The sequence below is a fragment of the Aplidium turbinatum genome, chromosome 3 (genome assembly GCF_918807975.1).
Source record: "Aplidium turbinatum chromosome 3, kaAplTurb1.1, whole genome shotgun sequence".
Classification (NCBI taxonomy): domain Eukaryota; kingdom Metazoa; phylum Chordata; class Ascidiacea; order Aplousobranchia; family Polyclinidae; genus Aplidium; species Aplidium turbinatum.
Window position 1 is genome coordinate 25633187 of NC_137474.1, and position 21053 is coordinate 25654239.

Genomic DNA, 21053 nt, shown 5'->3' on the forward strand with positions numbered 1-21053 from the left:
AAACGTTCGAAAAACTATACGCCGCATGCGTCAACGCAACTTGTAAAAAAAGTTGGCGGCGTCAGCGTTAGCGCATATTCTAGCGCAAACTCATTTTGTTTGCTAGGTGCCAAATATTCACATGGTATAAACCACTCGAAACAACACACTTTTCAAGCCATTTCGCGATTTCTCGTTACAAGAAATTATCTTTTTGGCCTGAAGGCACATCTGGCATTGAAAATATAAGTTTTTGCCTTTCGAAGAAGAGAGCTTAAAATACTTTTTCATGTAGGGCCATGGATTTGTATTATCATGCTCCATTTCACTTGGAGATGAGTATTACCGTAAGTTATTCCCTGAATACAATAGTGTAGTGTAAGAAACTGTAGCATATGCCCATCAAGAAAATTCTAGTATTATACTAACTGTCGCTCCTAGTAATATACTAACTGTCGCTCCCTAAAAATCCATTATAAAAAACACTATTTTTAAAATGATTCCGTTTGAATAAGACTAATGTTGCTTGTAATGCCATAATTCTCTCAGTAAGCTCTATTCTTTTTTCTGATAAGATTTTTAAAAAGTGGGTTAATGGAAGACAAAACTGCCAGACACAAGCAAGTTTAGATTCTGAACTGCACAACTCTTTGTTATTAGCATTCAGGGATAGTTAGCATTACTAGTGTTATTAGCAGTAGGCTACTCAAAAGCCTCTCACAATTGGCCCCTGGATGCATGTTTTGCTAAACTGCTCATCAAGTTACAAAACATATATAATTACATACTTACGCAACAGACTGTATAAATTGTCAAGTAAAAATTACCTTAGCTTGATAGCCTACTGTATGTAGGCCTACACATTACTACGCTACATAGCCTACAACAAGAATAACCGGCAAAGTAATGTAGGCTACTACATATAACATACAGAGTACAACATCATGCAAGCAATCACGGTCGGAGACCAAATATTTGAGTTTGTTTAGATACATAGGCTGCACTGCTCAATGAGTGCTCATTGCCTGAGAAGTTTCTGATTTGCCCCAAAATGCAAGACTTAACTAATATAAATTAAAGTGCTCACAATTGCTTACAAACGCCTTCAACACTGCTTGACTAAAAAAACTTCACACTACGAAGCCAAGTCATTGTTTACATTTTTTACATGGAGCGACATTACCAACCTACCTACTTGCTTGCTTACATTACATTCCTGTTCTGATCCGTAATTTACTAAGTAATTTCGCAGTAGGGCTAAGTTGTTTTAACTAATTCTTTCTTTTTTTCTGCAAGACTTCAGTCTCCACGTGGGACTCTAGCGTCAAAGGCAGTAGTGCGATATACAAACAAACTCCAGCTGACTGAACAATAGATGACACTGTGACCAAACACTAGAACAATGGGCAATTGCAAGACGTCAACATTTCGCAGTTTGGCAAAAAAAATTGCAAACAACAACTAAGACATTAAAAAGTATGCGTTGACGCTATGCGCTAAAAAGCCGCGAAAACTTTACGGCGCATCCTCAAGCGCAAACTATCCAAAAAAATGTGGCCGCAAGCGTTAGCGCAAACAAAAAGTATACGCTGCAAGTATGCGGCGTAGAATTTGCGGCGCATACGTACATCTCTGGCCTACCCCTAATCTAATGTTGTAACCAACCTTGCCTTATCAATATTACTCGGCCAGTCATGTAAGACTTGAACTAAATTGCACTGATTAGAGTAGAAGTAGGTACTCCCATCCATAGGCGCCGACTTTTCAAAAAACCTTGGAGGGCGTGAAAGGTGATGATGTCATAATCATAACGCTATTTTACTCAATTAAAATAGTGGTTAATAAAGCTTAGGCCTACCGTGTTGTTTACATTGACACCTATGTCTACAAAAGGAATCTATTAAAACTGCTGCTTGAAACGATTAATTTTAAGCATGCAGTACGCCTAGTAGTAAAAATTTTGACATTGGAACAGTTGAAAAGCAAGCCGATTCATTTCCTTTTCATGTGTGAATAACAACGATCAAGACAGCAGTTCTTAAAACTCGTCTTTTTTTTCGGCAGCCATCGTGGCCTACCGAGAGCTCCCTCTCGGCGGCCAAATCTGTGTGCTTGGAGGCCAAAATACAAATAACGATAGCACAAGTAAATAGAAAGATGTCACCATTTAGGGTGTGAAGTCACTAACCCACAGCCGAAACATTTCTCAACTCTGAAGACACATGTTTTCCTCTCGGATGTCAACTAACCTACCCAGACAACAAAATCCATCATTTTTACATTGATTCTACGTTTGCAGTCGTTAATTCAGAGACAAAATGACGAATTTTGCTGTCTGGGTAGTTCTCCCTTTTCACAACGATTCATGTTGTCCAAAATTGTCCGACAACATTGAATCTACATAAACATAACAATATTGCCAGCCGATGTAAATTAGCACTTCAGATTAAAACTTTGCTAAAATAAACATCGAGAATTACAAGCAAGACTTATCTGGTGATCGCAGCTGGATATTTTCCATACAATAGCAAATGTTTCTGCACAATACAACAGCTGGTGATTATGACGCGCTGACCTAATTCTGCATTACTCTTTGATACTAGATATTTTCGACAGTTAATCCACAATCATTCTATTGCATAATTAAACAATTACCTAGAAGAAACTGGCGGCCAAACCCAGCAAACATCACAGTATTGGGCCGATACTGGCCCAGTATCGGCTTGTACAGGCAACTTGTATTGGGCCAGTACCGGCCCGGTACATTTGTGCACCCCGTTAACGTGATGGGCCAATACAGTCTATGTACCGGTGACTGTACGGTACCTGTACACAGCCAATACTGGCCTAGTACAGTCTTTGTATCGGTGACTGTACGCGCCTGTATACAGCCAATACTGGCCCAGTACAGTCTTTGTATCGGTGACTGTACGCGCCTGTACACAGCCAATACTGGCCCAGTACAGTCTTTGTATCGGTGACTGTACGCGCCTGTATACAGCCAATACTGGCCCAGTAGTCTTTATACCGGTAACTTTACACAGCCAATACTGGCCCAGTATCGGCTTGTACAGGCAACTTGTATTGGGCCAGTACCGGCCCGGTACATTTGTGCACCCCGTTAACGTGATGGGCCAATACAGTCTATGTACCGGTGACTGTACACAGCCAATACTGGCCCAGTACAGTCTTTGTATCGGTGACTGCACGCGCCTGTATACAGCCAATACTGGCCCAGTACAGTCTTTGTATCGGTGACTGTACGCGCCTGTACACAGCCAATACCGGCCCAGTACACAACCAACAGTGGTTGGCACAGTAATCTTTGCAGAGGTGACCGTATGGTGCCTGTAGCCGATTATCTTCTACCATAATTGTGTCGAAACTATCGCGCCGCTCTGATGCGATTCTACGCTACAACAGCAATACTGAGGCGTATATTGCTCAGTAACTGAAACTTTTCTGCTGACATCCAAGGCAGTCTTAGGAGTACTTTGACAGCTTTTGCAACACAACTTATTTACCACTTGCATCTTTTATTGTCATTATCATTGCACATCATTTTCCCAATATTCAAAGGAGTTCGGCAGGGATGCATACTTTCACCAATATTATTCAATGATCAAGGAAACATTAACACTAAACAAAAACGGAGTCAAATTCAATGGTCAAGTAGTAAGCAACATAGATACGCAGATGACACTGTCATTCTCGCTGACACAGAAGAAAAACTGCAAGAAAGTATGGACAAAATCAATGAAATTAGTAAAAAATGTGGAATGAAACTAATTTGAAGAAAACAAAGACAATGTTCATTGAAAAAAGCAATGAAAATAAAAAAAGTAAAAATTGAGCTGGAAGGAGAACAATTGGATCAGGTCACAAAGTACACATACCTAGGGTCCCTCATTGCACAAGATGGAAGATGCACAAATGATGTAAAAATAATTGGTCTACCAAAAGGCGTCATTTTGGAAATGCAAGGAATTTTTAAGATATAGATTTACAATTAAAAGTGAGACTTCTATCTTGTTACATCAAACCAATCATGTCATATGGAAGTGAAAGTTGGACCTACAGCAAAGAAATTCAGAAAAAATTTAATGCTTTTCAACTCTGGTGCTACAGAAGAATACTAAAAGTATCATATAAAAAACACATTACCAACAAAGCAATTAGAAAAAGAATTGGAGTGCAAGATAGATGGGCAAACGACTTAGCAAAACAGAAGATTAAATTCGCGGGAGATATTTTGAGAGGATCGGCAGGACAGCTACATCAATTGATTCTTGAAGGTATGGTATAAGGAACAGTGGCTCCGAAAGGGGGGGGAAGTCGGGCCAGTTTCCCCCCTAGCAAAACATTGTAAAGGAAAAACGAGTAGTTTTTTGTTTTTGCACTTTTGAGGGGGGCCCATTTTTGGTAGCCTACTAAAGTAAAAATGTACCAACTAAATAATCAACAAATTCTTAAATGAAGTGCGTAGTTCCAAGTATTTCTCAAGCATTGTATATGTCACTCTCGATGTTTCTCATCAAGAACAAATCATTTTCGTGTTAAGGTAGGCGATGTTGAATAGCTTCAAGACGTAAAATCTGAAGCTGAAATGATTTCTGTATCACTGAACGGTTTCGATTGTATTGATAGTTTCAACTTGAAAACTGGTGCTGTTTTAGCTAAGCGGAAACTATTTTTGCTTGACAACTGAACCTTAACTTCAAAATCTGCGTTGGCCAGGCATAGGATGTTGTATCCAACATAAGTTATCAGGGAAAGTTAAAGGTATCGGTCCAAGCACGATCAAAGAAAGTAAATCCTGTATATTTTTTGTTCATGGATCATCATCAGTCATCATCTCCGCCTGCAGCAGATTGCGCATCAACATGAGTTATTTGCTTCCAAGAATGGCGATTTTGAGCCAGCTCGCCCAGTGTCGCCAAGTTGAGTCCGGTCCATGATTGGATGGTGTCTTGCCATCGTTTTGGTTGTCTACCACGTTTTCTTTTTCCTTCTGTGCAAACTTTGCTGATTCCGAATTGTGATCTTTTAGCGTGGCCGAACAGTTTTAAAACTTTTGATTTTATTATTGCTGCAATTGGATGTAATTTTGTCATAGTTAAAAGATCTTCTGTTTTCATATGGTCAAGTAGCCTTTTGTTGGTCATGCTTCTTGTAACGTACGAACACGCACACAGAGTGACGGTTATTGTATTCAGCTGTCGACGACAACGACAGCTACGACAACGAACAAGCGAAGGTCAAACGAAGAAGAAGGTTTCTGTGACAACACAGAAAAACAACGATTAGCAAACAAAACTTACGAATTAGGCCTAATGCGGAATTACAGATGACGAATTATAGGCCTAATGAATTCTTACCGACTATTTTGTGGCGCACGGAACAGCACAGGGAGAAACCCAACAATTGAAAATTCTACCGTTGTAGATCGAAACTGAACATATAAACGGTAAACAGTAAAATATTATGCTATAAATTTCACATCATAGGTGAGTCCCGTACTTGATTTAAACATCGGGAAATAAGACGAGGTACTTATTACACTTAACCATTGACACTAAAATTCACATTGGCCTAGTCTATCACAAAGGTTGCAGTAGAAGGTTAAGCTTACCGTGAACTGTGATAATCACTGATTTGGCCACATAGGCCAACGGCAACGACAGATGAAATTGCTGCACAGAGTTCAACTATGCTTCAACCACACAGTACATTAACGCAGTAGGCTAACTCTTATTCAACTAAAAAACAGCAGCACCGTTAATAGCTCGAATTAACTACCAGTCGCTAACTATAGTTGCTGTAAACGTTAAGCTGATCTTTACATGTAGCCTACTGCCACTTAACAAAACTCAAAGCACAAAGAAACGTAGTAACGAACGCAAAGGCGCAAATGTAATTATGACGTAACGATCACACCTCGAGGTGAGAGCAGGGGTTGCCAGGTGCTACTTAGGGAATCCGAATTTAGTTTTTAAACATAGAAAAGGAGGCGGACAAATACGACGTAACACCCCCACACAAAAATAGGAACTGAGTGAACATTTTTTACGATCAAACTAAGTCGTGTTTGGAACGATATGTTTCACAATCCAATCAGCCTTCAAGAGGACCCTCATGAACAAAGGGTTGCAAAATGCAGTCACTTATCACAATTAAAGGCAAATTTCGAAGCAGGTAGTGTGTTTTTCACTATTCTCAACAAGAAATGTTTGTTTTTGGCTTTATTAGCCAACAGAAATTCGTTCAATAGTTCATAATACACAATTACACATTGATCAATGCCTTTAACCCGGCGACAGGTAAACAGTCCATTTTGTTCTGCATTAAGCAGTTTCCAAAATCAAGCACAGTTTCGAAATTGGTCTCTTGACCACATTGTACCGAGTTTTCACCGAAACTGTGCGTACAGTCCCTTTATTGTCTGGGTATGTGTCAACCACTCGCCCCAACAGCCACTTCGAGCGAGGTTGGGAATCGTCGACGAGGAGGACAACATCATCTTTTTCAAAGTTCTTCTCTCTTTGAAACCACTTCTGTCTCTGAATGATGAATGGGAGGAACTCACGGGTCCAGCGCAACCAAAATTGATTGGCTAGGTATTGCACCTGGGCCCAGCGGCGTCGAACATAACAGTCTTTTCTATCAAACAGTCCAGGGGGCAGGTTTGATGCTTCTCTCAACAGCAATAGGTGATTGGGAGACAACGGCACATCATCTTGTGGGTCAAAGGTGATAGGAACGATGGGTAGCGAATTTATGATTGACTCCACTTCGACCATCAGAGTAACGAGAGCTTCATCTGAAACGGTTTGCTCCTTCATTAGAGCAGTTAGGATTCTTCGAATGGAACGGATCATGCGCTCCCATGCTCCACCGAAGTGGGAGCCGGTAGGCGGATTCCAATGCCAGGTCACATTTTGTTGGCACAGGTATTCATTAATCTTCTGTTGGTTCCACAGTTGTAAGGACTCACGCAATATTCTTTCAGCACCGACAAAATTCGATCGGTTGTCACTATAAATGTCGGTTGGGAGACCTCGACGACCAATGAATCGTCGAAGGGCATCAATAAACGAGTCAGTAGACATGGTGTGGGTAATTTCAATGTGGATAGCTCTAATTGACATGCACGTGAATACGCAGCCATAACGTTTGAGTGAACTGCGGCCTTGCTTCACCATAAAGGGTCCAAAATAGTCGACACCGACATGAGAAAACGGAGGCTTATCGGGTTGGAGTCTTCCAGATGGCAAATCAGCCATAAATTGTTTGCCAACTTGTGCATTCCTTTTTTTACAGAGCAAGCACTTCCCGAGGACACGTCTAACGGCGACGCCTCCCTTCAAAATCCAGTATGTTTGTCGAAGAGATGCCCATGTATGGGTCATGCCAGAATGGCCCACTTGAGCATGGTGACTTGTAATCACAAGATCTGTAAGGTGAGAGTCAAAAGGTAACACGATCGGGTGCTTGGCATCTACTTCGATTGGTGCTCGCTCCAAACGGCCGCCAACCCGAAGGACCCCAACAACCAATATAGGGTTCAATTTAACCATGGATCGTGAGAATGTCCTTTTAGTTAGCATGGCACTTCCAGATAATACGTTTAGCACCTGTCCAAAGCGACTTCTTTGCACATATTTAATCAGTTCCATTTCAGCGAACTTCAACTCACGGACTGTGATAGGAGACCGGGCAAGTGGGGCTTGGCAAAACGAAGGTCGAGTCTTCATCATGAGGAACCTTTTGTAACGCATCAACCATGCTGTTGCTTTCTTCAAGCGTATCAGCTTGGAATATCGATGAATCAATCGGTCAGTAGAACAAGAAGCTTCTGAAGCGGCACTCACGTAAACTTGTTGTTTCTTGACGGGCGCAAACTCTGCTGGAAGATCAGCTAATTTTATTGGAGACTCTGGCCATTTTTCTTCGGCTTCCCACAAAAACGTTGGGCCAGACAACCAGAAGCTGGAGCTAATCAGCGTATTCGCATTCATACCACGGGACGCACAATCGGCAGGGTTTAACTTTGAAGGCACGTGTCTCCACTTCGAAAGGTCTGTATTTTGTTCAATCGTGGACAATCGATTGGCAACAAATGTAGGGAATCTTTTCCTTGCATTACAAATACTTTGTAAGACAGCGCTCGAGTCTGTCCAAAATCTTGATGTGCAATTGGGTAGGTTCAATTCTTTTCTCACTATTTTATCTAACTTCACGGCCATAACAGCAGCAGTGAGTTCCAGCCTTGGAATGGAAACTGTTTTCAGTGGGGCTAAGCGGGACTTTCCCATCAGAAATGCACAGTGAATCCTTCCTTCGTCATCAACAAGACGGAGGTAGGACACAGCTCCATATGCCACAGACGAAGCGTCGGCAAAATAGTGAAGTTCATGCTCTGTTACCACGCCAAAGTGGGGAGGTTTGAAACAACGAGGCAGACGTATGTCGTAAAGTTGGTGTAGCTGATTTATCCATTCATTCCAAGTGTCTACTTCAGACGCCGAAATTGGGTCATCCCAACCGAGACCTTGCTTGCATAAATCTTGCAACAACAACTTTGGTTTCAAGGTCACTGGAGCAACAAACCCCAGGGGGTCATATAGCGAGCTCGTCGCAGACAAAATACCTCTGCGGGTCAGGGGTCTCTCAGGTAATGGGAGTTGATACTTTCCATCAATCTGCTTGACTGATTTTGTCATCATGTCATATGCCATTCTATCCTCACGTGAGTTGGGCATGTCAGGTATTGATTTTTCATCGCCAAAGTCCATTTTCCATAAACACTCGATTTGCTGCTCGATGGCAATGTCTCTTGATCGAGCAAAGTTAACTTGATAAGAAGAAGAGGAAGTTGGTGACAGAGATGGGCCCAACAAGGACCAACCCAACGGGGTTTTTATAGCGATCGGCTGATCACGGGATCCCTTCCGTGAACGTTGAATGCAAAACACTTCTGGGTTGTCAACACCGATCAACAGTGTCACACTTCCACCCTTCACACAGGGAAATTCCAGATCATCTAGGTGGGGTAGTCCAGACAGTTCCTTTTGACTCGGAATGGCATTTGGAGTAGTCGGAATTTCATCAATTGACAGGACTCCAGACAGCTCAAACTTTCGTCTGTCATCTAGGGAGGACACAGACAAGCTTACAGATATTCCATCATATATTTTAGACGTGTTAGAAAGAGTCTGTAGTGAGATCTCTCTTTTATCCCCAGTGATATTCAAAACGTCTATCAATCTGTTAGCGCAAAAGGTTGCTGTAGAACCTTGATCGAGGAACGCGTAAGTCAAAACTTCATTTCCATTGTATCTAACCTTTACTGGCACAATGCACAGGTAGGCCTTGCAGACACCCGCGTCTTTATCTGGCGGCCGCGGTTCCGTCACTGAACAAGAAAGAACTCCCCTTTGTTCTTCATCACTGCGTGGCTGAGATGAATTAGGTGGATTGGGGTTGTGGAGCAAGGTATGATGGAAACGTCCCTTGCACCCTTCAATGGTACATGTGCTGTCAACTTTACAGTCGCGAGTTTGATGCTTTGTGCTAGTCAGGCACTTATAACATAAGTGTGCATCGTAAACCAGTTGTCTACGCTGTTTGTACATCATGTTTTTAAACTCGTCGCAATCAACAAGCTTGTGCGACTTGCGTTTACAACATAGACAAACATTACTGAAAGATGGCTTTGACACACCTTTGAGCGGAGGAACGTCCGTGTTAAATGTTGAAACTCGATCCTTCCGACTGGGTTTCTTTGCCAGGGTCTGGTGAGTTTCCTTCGCCTTATGAATCCTACTTCCATAGAGGGAGTTCTGGATCTCTGCTCGCATGCCAACAAATTCTGCAAGATCTCTGAATCTTGCTTCACGACTTGTGTTGTGCAGAACCATAACCGATCTCTCTGCCCATGCCTCTTGCATACGGAATGGCAACTTCTCAATCATTACCATCATTGTGTCCAGAGAGTTCAGTCCAGCAAACTCATTAATGTCATCCAGGGTTGAGAGACACACATCCATGGCATTGGCTAGATCCTTTAAACCTTGAGGATCGTTATGCCCAACCTTTGGCATCCTCTTCAGTTTTTGCTCTGCTGCATTTGCGATGATATGAGGTTGGCCATACTCCAGGTACAACTTCTTCCTTGCCAGCTCATAGCCATCGGGTTTCTTCACAAGATGTTCTATTGAACGCTTTACGTCACTATGACAATGCTGTAACAAATAGACCAACTTTCTTTGATCGTTATGTACCAGCGGGACGATCTGTGCGTCAAACGTCCGCACAAAATTTTGGTAAGTTAAGGGGTCACCCTTAAATGAAAGTATTTCTGGTCGTGGTAAGAAACGTTCGTCACTATACGAGAAATGTCTACTTGGTAGTTGGGGCTGCTGATAGGAGCACCCTGGTTGTTCACCGACATGGGACTCAGATTGGTATTCTGGTCCATATGAGTCACGTTTAATTGTTTTCGGTTGCCAAGACAAATTTGGCGAACTAATATTTACTTGAGGAGTCGAGCGTGCTGCAGGGAACGTAGAATTAGGCTTGTTAGCTTTAGCCTCATGAGTAGCATAAGGAGATGAAAGGACAGGAGAAGATGTCTCTTGAAATTGCACAGAAGGTCTCTTTGTCAAACGGGAGGAAACATTCTCCTTGCTGTTTGGCAGACCAGGTGACGTGAATCCAGTTTTATCGACAGTAACGTAAGATGAATCAGCGTCACTCATCGCCTCTGCCCGAGATTGCAATTCCAATTGTAACATTTCAATTTTGTGGTCAGCTTGCCTGCTCTTCCTCTCAGCTTCTATTCGAGCTTCTTCTTTCTTCCTCTCAGCTTCTTCTTTCTTCCTCTCAGCTTCTATCCGAGCTTCTTCTTGAATATGAAGCTTTTCCCGCTGAGCCAGTTTCAGTTGGATCAGTACCTCACGTTGCTTGGAGCTAGCCGTTGAGCGGGTGCTTCCAGAGCGTAGGCTCACGGAACGATGCGAGGAGCTAGACTTCTTGCAGGACGTAGATGGCCCCGGCAAGTTGGCAGTTCTTTCCAACCACTCCTTGCAACGAGTGTCAAACTCGACCTTATTTTTTTCCATTAGGGAGCGTTCGGTTTCCCTATCATCTCCAATCAGATGGACAACTTCCTGATATTTTCGGTCCACTTCGGAGCAGTAGGACCGGAATGCCTCCAACTTAGTACTAGGATGAATCATTAGCCGCTCTCCATGCAGATAGGACTGCTGCAAAATTTTTGCGGCCCCATCGAACTCAGCTTGCTTGGCTGCAGACGCATCCTCGAGTGGACTACTGCTTTGGACGCTCATCATAAATAAACAAATGTAGAAACAATTATGCCTACGGCAAACCTTCGGGACTTGAGTGCTGCAACTCCGAGGACTGTCCACAATAGTCGAAACGCTTCTATGTAACGTACGAACACGCACACAGAGTGACGGTTATTGTATTCAGCTGTCGACGACAACGACAGCTACGACAACGAACAAGCGAAGGTCAAACGAAGAAGAAGGTTTCTGTGACAACACAGAAAAACAACGATTAGCAAACAAAACTTACGAATTAGGCCTAATGCGGAATTACAGATGACGAATTATAGGCCTAATGAATTCTTACCGACTATTTTGTGGCGCACGGAACAGCACAGGGAGAAACCCAACAATTGAAAATTCTACCGTTGTAGATCGAAACTGAACATATAAACGGTAAACAGTAAAATATTATGCTATAAATTTCACATCATAGGTGAGTCCCGTACTTGATTTAAACATCGGGAAATAAGACGAGGTACTTATTACACTTAACCATTGACACTAAAATTCACATTGGCCTAGTCTATCACAAAGGTTGCAGTAGAAGGTTAAGCTTACCGTGAACTGTGATAATCACTGATTTGGCCACATAGGCCAACGGCAACGACAGATGAAATTGCTGCACAGAGTTCAACTATGCTTCAACCACACAGTACATTAACGCAGTAGGCTAACTCTTATTCAACTAAAAAACAGCAGCACCGTTAATAGCTCGAATTAACTACCAGTCGCTAACTATAGTTGCTGTAAACGTTAAGCTGATCTTTACATGTAGCCTACTGCCACTTAACAAAACTCAAAGCACAAAGAAACGTAGTAACGAACGCAAAGGCGCAAATGTAATTATGACGTAACGATCACACCTCGAGGTGAGAGCAGGGGTTGCCAGGTGCTACTTAGGGAATCCGAATTTAGTTTTTAAACATAGAAAAGGAGGCGGACAAATACGACGTAACACTTCTCATGATGTGATTTTGGAAGGTAGGCTAGTGAGTTTTTTCTTTATTTGAGTTTTTTGTTTATGGATGTTGTTGCTTAAATCTAGTTTGAATTCATAATGTTGCCTACAGACAGCGTTGTTCAAATGTCTTATCATTTTTGGAGTAATTGATTATCTGTAAGCTTGTGGCATCTTTAAAGTTATAGCCCAGTCAGAGGACAAATTCTGAAAAATCTAAAGAAAGCTGTCCTATCATCTTGCAAAGAAAATTGACTTCGAGAGGGCAATCAAGGCGTGGTACAGTCAAACCCAATGCTTTACATTACCCTTTTGCAATTGAAGCTCTAAAGACGTTTTTTAAATGCATCAAGTTGAAACCAACAAGAGCTTGATCGGAAGCTGAGTCAATGCTCAAGTAGCCTACAACTAGCAGTTTTGAATTTGTGACTGCTTTGCATTAGCCTATGTGGATTACGGTCCTAAACAAGATTTACTGATGAATTTAATGAAATTAAAGGGCGATGTAATCTAAGAAAGAGCTGAGATGAGTAGGCTCGCAAGCTAAAGTTGCAGTGGCAATTATAAATTTAAAAGAAAATGATTTTCTTTTCCTCAGGACAGAACGCTTTTATAACTCCACTTAACTAGCTGAATCATTCGGGGATCATAGTAGAAGCGTTCACGTCGCGATCCCTGTCAGCACACTACACAGTAGTAGCTGCGAATTCTACTAAAACTTCTAAAGAGAGACTATACTTTTAGAAGACTCGATAGAAGAAGAAGATTCGAAGGAAATGTATTCTACCGTACATTGCAAAGAATTCGATAGTTGTTGGAATTGACAAATGTATCAACAAACTCAAACATATCGTCGATGAGTTTGAAGTTCCATGAAAATCTCATCGTATGTCTGTTGTGCAGTTGCGGGCATGTGGGACAAATTTAAACCATTTGTAGGCTACAACACTGACATTTTGGATGAGTTGGTACTTTTGACAGAAAGCCACACAGCAAACTTCAGCTGCAAACCAGAACGAACCACCCCATAATCTCTACACAAGGAATCATTGATTGCAACTTTCGAAAGGTTTTTTCAAATAGTTTTGTTATGATTTTTTTTTGTTCCGGTAGCTACCTCCAACGGTTGCGCTTTGAGAACGTGGTTTTAGCAATTACTGAATTTTGTAAAGAATTGTTTGCGCTCCAGTAGGCCTTTGACTCAAAACCTATTGAAAAGCCTAACTATAGGCCTACATGTTGTGCATCAATTCAGACGTCGCAAAATTTTATCATTTGATGCTGTGATCCGTAACTTTGCATTGCAAAATGTCCAGAAAGGGTTGAATTAAATCAGGGATGTCCAAAGTCCGGCCCGCGGGCCAACTCCAGCCCAAGAGACGTTTTTGTATGGCCCGCGCCTGTTTTTGTACAATGTGTTATTTCTGGCCTGCAGACACACAAAAATCATATAAGTTCAACTTGCAGTTTTCAGAAAAATTATTGTGGCTGTTGGCCGCGAACACTTATTATCAAATCTTGCTCGCGTGGGAAAAAGTTTGGACACTCCTGAATTAAATGCTTGGTTGAACTATTTTCGTTGCCTGTAAGCCTATTGTGTGTTTACAAAGCTTTCTAGACAAAATAGTTTGCCTCAATGGCATTTTTGCTGCAAGTGTAATCCAGTAATTAATTATTGATGATTTTTACATTGAACGAAGTTCTTTTCATGCTGAGGAAAGTAGGCTAATTTCAGCTTAACACGAACATGCAACGCAAGATACAAATTAGTTGTATATTTGCTAAAAATATTATGGGGCCCATTTTTCGTATTGTTTCCCGACCAGTGCTGACTTCTCTCGGAGGCCCTGATAAGGAAGGAGGTGCAGGGGAAGGAGACGAACTTGGGGAGATGATGGTAAAACAGTGGGCTGACTTGTCAAGCATCGGAGAAGAACGTGACGTGTGGAAGCAAATGACAGCCAACCTTCGGATCGGAGACGGCACGTGATGATGGTCATTACACACATCAATGGTTGACCACATCGGCTTCAACCCGCTGCCTCCTTCCACCTTGGCGATCACGCCAGTTTCGCATCCAGGTGCTGGCCGCTCTTTCTATATCTTTTTCGGTGACTGAGGCCAGCACCGGGTTTTGTAGAACAGCTTCTAAAACAATGATGAACAAATTGTCAACAAAACATAACTGTAACATTAAAATATGTCACGTACATACTATCTAACCATTCAAAAAAATTAATCTACGAGCAGCCGACTAGATGACCAAATGGTCTTTCGCTGTTCCAGGCTAATCAGATTTATCAACACTGAGCGTACTTGTGCGTTCTTCTACGTTTATGAACTGCATGTTATTATGATGTAAGCTTATTGTGTATTGTACTATTATAGAATCTGATTGGCAAATAAATTTATTTCTCGCTTCTTTTTCTACAGCAAAGCAGTAAACAATTCGTTAAATACGCATCACTATCTTGTACCAATTGCCGGTTGTGAAGATAGACTGATTTATTATGCACAATTTGACATTCTCACATACCACTACAGCTTTTTTTGTTTTCAGACCACAGCTTTGTGTTTTTTCAGACCATGCTTATTTTTTTGTTTTTGCTGTTAGATTTCACCATAAAGTTTAATATGGAAGGGAGAAATCTTTTTGATCGTTACTTCACTTACTCTTTATAACATCTACAATATTTTTCATGCTACATAGTGCCTTCTTTCGCGGCAAACTTGAATCTCCCTTCCAGCCGCCTTTTCCCGACCAATTGCATTTCTCGCATAATCCATTTGATACGATGCTCTCCATCACTCGCCAGCTACACTCTTTTACCGAAGAGCCACCCACCACAGAAAGGCGAGAAATATGCAACATAAAATACTCAGAAACAGAATATTACGCACTGATAATATGCTAACTGCTGTATTTGCTGAAATTTTGAGATCTTGGGTTGCCACAGCAATGATCATGATATGGTGATGGAACCAATGGTGATGGAACACCCTCCGGCTCTGGTGGTGTGTGTGGATGTGGTTCAGTTTGTGAACTTGGGTAAATGTAATCTTTTGCATCATTGTGGTAATGCAAGAATAGACATGTTGCCCATAACATTGGTCAAAAACGCATACGATTGAAAACGAGATCTAGGAAGTCAATCAAAAATCATCAACGCTACATCAGGTGAGAGGTGAGTAGAAAATATTGTCAAATTTGAAAACTACCCAAACGTTAAATCCTGAATGGACTTTTTTAAACCAAGACCCTTGATGAGAGTAGTATACCAACAACCATGTAGTTCGAACATTAGTTATATGAAGTAGATATTACCAGGGCCGGTGTAACGGTCCAGAAGTTAGCAGGGTTACCAAATATTCTATTAACTTTTTTTGTGAACAATGATTAAATTTCTACTCCTCAAAAAGTCACAGTTGCAATTTTAAGCATTAATTAACCTTAACTGGAATTAATGCATTGGTTTGAGAGCAACCAGTTTATTACACTTAGTTCCAAAATTATCCCTTTTGTATCTTTTACGGACGCGCCTGGCAGAAGTTACCAGGGCTGCCCAATGCGTCATCAAACGATACAAAAGCAAATAAATTGGAACCAAGTTTAATTAACTTGTTGCTCCCAAACTATTGCATACTTTTTCAGTTGAGAGTTTTCAATGCTTAAAATTGTCATTGTGAATTTTTGAAGCCGGTTAAAAATTTAATCATTTTTCTAACTATGATATGTTTGGCAACCTTGGTAACTCCTAGACCGTTACAACGGAAGCTCCCGGTGCACCACTACTTACCAATGCATTTTTTATGTCAATATCGTCAAGTAGACTTTCTAAATGCCCCAATTCTTCCAGAGTTTTGGATGGAATGGGAATTCCATCTGGCAGCTCTGTTACCACGGAATTAGATGCGCTGTTTGAACGCAATATTTCACGCAGTAATTTCCGCATCTCCATCATCTCCTTTGACTGAGATGCCAACTGAACTTTTATCTCAGCTAATTCGTGCAGGACGTCATCTGAGTTAAATTTTTATAATAAGCGAAACATTATGATAAATTTAAATTAATATTCAATTTCGATTAACATAAAGTTAAAACAATGATCATGGCAAACAAGTTAAAACAGCATTGGTGCAGTGTTAAGTTTTTACCTTGTGAGAGCTGGACCACAGAAGAGACACCTCTCTCTTGGGTGTCTAGTGTCTACAGACATGGAGCTATGTTGGGACGTGGCACGCATATCTATGGATGACCCAACATTGGCAGTGTCTGAAAGCACAAGTTGCAACACAAAATTTAGCAATTAAATACAAATGCACACTGATTTATTCCAAGAAAGCGTTCAATCTTTACAACAGTACAACTCTTTGCATACTCCTCACTTCTACACAAGATTTGCATTGTATCAACACAGCTATTTAAAATGGGATAGTGGCTGCCTCAAAGGCTGTAATACTATATGATTCATTTAGTTAACCCTTGGGGAAATAACCCATTTTACATCATCTTACTTTGAAAAGCAGATGTTGACCGCTTTGGTGTGGAAGTGTTGCCACTTTCAGGCATAAAAATGGGTGGAGGAGTCGGCAGGGAAAATTCCATTCGCTTCTTTGAGGAACCAGGGTTTTCTGGCAATGAAAATAAAAATGTAAATGCTTCAAAGACCTTATGCTTATGCACGACCTACAGCAATATAGGTAAAAAATAGATTATTGTACTTTTGAGCAAATTACATATACAAGGTAACATGAACAAAGGAGCAATTGTAGATTCAGTTATATTATGTTACTTTTATCATTTAGCAACACAGTATAGGTTAATCAGAGCTCAGCCAAACATTCAGACAAGGATTGATATTATATCAACTAGCATGAAAGCAACTAGCAACACAAGCATGTGAAAGTAATAAAGCATGAAAAATTTGAAACATGAATACTTTGACTACCTTCTGGATTGACATTTTCCAAATCCTCACTGTTGAAAGTATACCGCAAAGGTCTTTTCTTTTTTCTTCTGTAAAAATACAAATAAAAGTATTAATACGCTATCAACAGGTCATAAACATAAACAAAATTGATAATAAATAAAAATAAATAATACATGTCATATAGTCATCAACGTCTAAACTTGCTCAAAAATATATTTTATTCAAATAATTCCTCGAGAATAATTTATTTTTTTGTTTTTTCGATCAGAATTATTTATTTTTCATTCTTTTCTTTCAGAATTATTTATTCGGCTAACTTCAAAATAATTCATTTTTCCCTGGAATTTTTCATCGGAATTCATGGAGAATCCCAGGACATACTAACAGACTTAGCGCATTCACCAAATAATTCATGTTGTTGTTATGTTTTCAAAACTTTTCATTCCTGCTTGTGGTATCGCTTGTGTCTATTTGCGATATGTTAATTGGGGCTGGATCGGGAAATGCACTATTATTATAGAAAATAAATTATTTAGTGAGGAATAATTTATTGTTGAACACTGAACGAATTATTTATTCTTTGAAAGCTTCAATGGAAATAATCTATTTCGAGAAAAGATAAAGTGAAATATAAATATTATTTTGAGCACCTCTGATTAACGTCATATGTTCACTAACGTGCTAATTAGCATGTTAGTTTTACAAAAATAAGGCAGGATATGAATTTCACTCACACAATATGCTTCAAAATTGTAGCGCTTGATAAAGAATATAGTTAAGCACACAGTTAATACAAATACAGCCCAGTTACCATAGACACACATTATTCTTTGTTTACAAAACTCCAAATGCATTTATCTATATTCATATAAGCTGCACACCTATCACAATATAAGAGAAAAATTGATTGAATATGCTTACTTTAATTTGCTTAAGTTATCACATTCACTCTCAGTTTGCAGGTCAGACTTTTCTTCAGCCATTTTAGCTTTGGCTAAGCCTTGTTGGAACGTAGCTGAGAAAAAAATAAAAGCATTAGTAGTACAGACAAAATCGGTTAATCGTATCATATATTTGTCAGACGTTTTGATATGATTATCCGATTGATGCATTTAACCAATTTGTTCAAGGAAAAAGATCTATCTCGAATGAACATTATTGTTGGAATGTGTGTAACGAAGTCCAGCAGTGCAAAAATTGGATTTTTGCGGTGCAATGACTTGCTTACCAGATTCAGGCCTCTAAACTCTTTATTTTTCCGGCAACCAAGCGTGGCTTACCAGAGCTTTTTCCGGCGGCCAAAGTATCTTCTTCCAGCAGCCAAAAATAATAATCCGTTAAAAATTTGATTGTTACAATTAGGTTAATTAACATTGTGTTGTTGCGGTCATGTATTTAAATGCACTGCTTCCCAAGTAGGTGTAGAGCTAGTCTTCCAGTTTTTATAGGTCGACGTTTAGCCTTTTTTTCAAAACTTTTATCAGTATTATTTGTTGTTAGCGTGATACTGCCATGTTTATGAAAAAAAGGTTGCAAAAAAGTTTGAAACACAAACGAAAAAAATTGGCCACCGGGAGCTTAGAGGCCTGAGATTACAGTCACTTGTTTTTCTTTTGACTGCTCGCATCTGTCTGGTGACCTTATTTTCTTCACTTTGCTGTTGCACGCAGTTATGTGAAAGAAAAAAAGGGACATTTTCTATTTGCTCACCAGTAAGAGTTTGTTACATGAATTATTTCCTTCGCTTACAAACAGCTGGCCAAAGACAATCATATCAATGAAGTATGCAAGCAACAAGCAAATCCTGACACATTTTTCCAATATATTCCTTTAAGTGAGATACATTTTTAACAAGATAAATTCACTTTAACATTAAATAGGATTTGGTTTGGGAATCTGAGGTGATAAAACGATTGACATGTTAAAGCAGTATGCGATTATCCGTCTGTATACACAATACAACATCTCAATCAAAACTCGTGATAAAAAACCCATACTTACAACATTTTCCACCTGGCACCAACTGTACATCATACACATCCCACGATTCATCGGGCTCAATTTGCTTCATTATAGCTTGAGTTATCGATTTTAGATAAGTATAATTTGGCCAATACCGTACAGCTCAGTTTCAGTTTTGAACCATTTGCATGGAACACATTCAACTTCATTAGTTGACGTAAATATAGGGGTAGGCAGTAAAAATGAAGGTATTCAGATTTTGCATAGGACTCTTTTTTAAACAATAATATGATATGACAATGCAGAATCAGCAAAAAAATGTGAACTTTAGGCGTTTTTGGCGGTTAGCACCACAAAAAACTGAAAATTGTATTTTCGGATTGTAAATTTAACAAAAAATCACAACTTTCTGGAATAAATGGTTTTCAAATGTACAATACTGCATAAACTTGTCATTTTTTTATGCAAATGGGCTCTGTGAAGATGGAATAATATTAATAACTCAAGACTAATTTGGAATTTTATTAGTCAAAGAAAAGTCCAAAAAACACAAAAAAATGGTGAAAAAGCATCAATTTTTATGATAAAGTGTTCAGGAAAGGACAGGCCTATTGCAAAGCCTTGGACACTAGAAGAGATACAGTAGAAGAATGGTGAGGTATAAAATGGTGAAGCTTTCAAGGTTAATGCATTTAATGGACTTCTTAAACCGAGGGGAGGACATTTCTGGGGGGAGGGGGTATGAAATAAGGATTTGAGTAACTGATTCCAAGAGTCATGCCGCTGAGGGAAAATACCTAAACGGATTTTATTAAATACATTTAGTAGGCTACTATGATTATGTTAATCTTGTTACTAATACTATAATTGTTTTTTTCAGATAACAGAAAATAATACAATATTTGTGCTAGGGGATGTACTTCCCAAAAATTATGATGCAGCGATTGCTATATTTAGTGTTGCCCAAAAACTTAAATCAGAGAAGATGACGCTTTGCATCAGGTTATATGTTACTGCTTTGATAAAAACATGGACAAAAGCATTCGGAAAAGATTACATCATTGACCAGAAATGCATCATGGAGAAAGTTCAAAAGGTCATAACCCACTACCACAATCATGTTTATGCCGAACACAACCGCACAAAGCCAAAAAAGATAGGAATGGCTTTTGTGAAAAAGAGTATTCGGCATCTCCACATATCCTGGAGAAAAATGTTATTGATGTTCAATTGTTCATAAAGAATCGCAAGACGTATACAGTACCAACCAATGGTCTTCTTGAAATAGGGAAGAATATGGATGATTTAACAAGCGACGAAAAGGCTTTTTATATCGACCAACTGGGGTATCAAGTCATGCGCATCAGTGAAGAAATTGAGTATGGCATAGAAAAGGAATCAGAACTAGCTGAACAACAGGCAATCATTGAACAAGATAGGATTGAAGAACAATACATGCAAATTGAAAACGAAACCAACCTATCGAATACATTAAGTGATCAACTGCTTGGTTGTGGTTGTATTTCACATGTGCCCCGGCCGATTAGCACTGATATTCAGTTGATCACTTAATGTATTCGATAGGTTGGTTTCGTCTTCAATTTGCATGTATTGTTCTTCAATCCTATCTTGTTCAATGATTGCCTGTTGTTCAGCTAGTTCTGATTCTTTTTCTATGCCATACTTAATTTCTTCACTGATGCGCATGACTTGATACCCCAGTTGGTCGATATAAAAAGCCTTTTCGTCGCTTGTTAAATCATCCATATTCTTCCCTATTTCAAGAAGACCATTGGTTGGTACTGTATACATCTTGCGATTCTTTATGAACAATTGAACATCAATAACATTTTTCTCCAGGATATGTGG

The 21053-nt window shown here is 39.9% G+C and overlaps 2 protein-coding genes across 2 annotated transcripts; both read right to left on the reverse strand.

Annotated features, from left to right (window-relative positions):
* Nucleotides 1–5171: 5171 nt before the first annotated feature.
* LOC145766655 (uncharacterized) lies at nucleotides 5172–11330 on the reverse strand. Its single transcript, XM_082578368.1, has 2 exons — nucleotides 5612–11330; nucleotides 5172–5431 (listed from the first exon to the last, which is right to left on the reverse strand). Exon 1 carries the CDS (start codon nucleotides 11328–11330, stop codon nucleotides 6324–6326), a length of 5007 nt encoding a protein of 1668 aa, XP_082434494.1. The 3' UTR covers nucleotides 5172–5431; nucleotides 5612–6323.
* A 121-nt stretch (nucleotides 11331–11451) lies between these two features.
* LOC145766197 (uncharacterized) lies at nucleotides 11452–19538 on the reverse strand. The gene is made up of 8 exons (XM_082577859.1): nucleotides 19224–19538; nucleotides 18144–18237; nucleotides 17241–17308; nucleotides 16807–16923; nucleotides 16447–16564; nucleotides 16089–16312; nucleotides 14965–15114; nucleotides 11452–14439 (listed from the first exon to the last, which is right to left on the reverse strand). The coding sequence occupies exons 1-6, from the start codon at nucleotides 19291–19293 to the stop codon at nucleotides 16309–16311; spliced, it is 471 nt and encodes a 156-aa protein (XP_082433985.1). The 5' UTR covers nucleotides 19294–19538; the 3' UTR covers nucleotides 11452–14439; nucleotides 14965–15114; nucleotides 16089–16308.
* Nucleotides 19539–21053: the final 1515 nt, after the last annotated feature.

Coding starts and splice junctions, on each gene's coding strand:
- LOC145766655 (XM_082578368.1), bottom strand. CDS start 11,330: ATGAGCGTCCAAAGCAGTAGTCCACTCGAGGATGCGTCTGCAGCCAAG.
- LOC145766197 (XM_082577859.1), bottom strand. CDS start 19,293: ATGAAGCAAATTGAGCCCGATGAATCGTGGGATGTGTATGATGTACAG. Junction 16,924..17,240: donor GGAAAATGTCAATCCAGAAG/GTAGTCAAAGTA, acceptor TTTCATTGCCAG/AAAACCCTGGTTCCTCAAAG. Junction 16,565..16,806: donor GTCAACATCTGCTTTTCAAA/GTAAGATGATGT, acceptor TTGTGCTTTCAG/ACACTGCCAATGTTGGGTCA.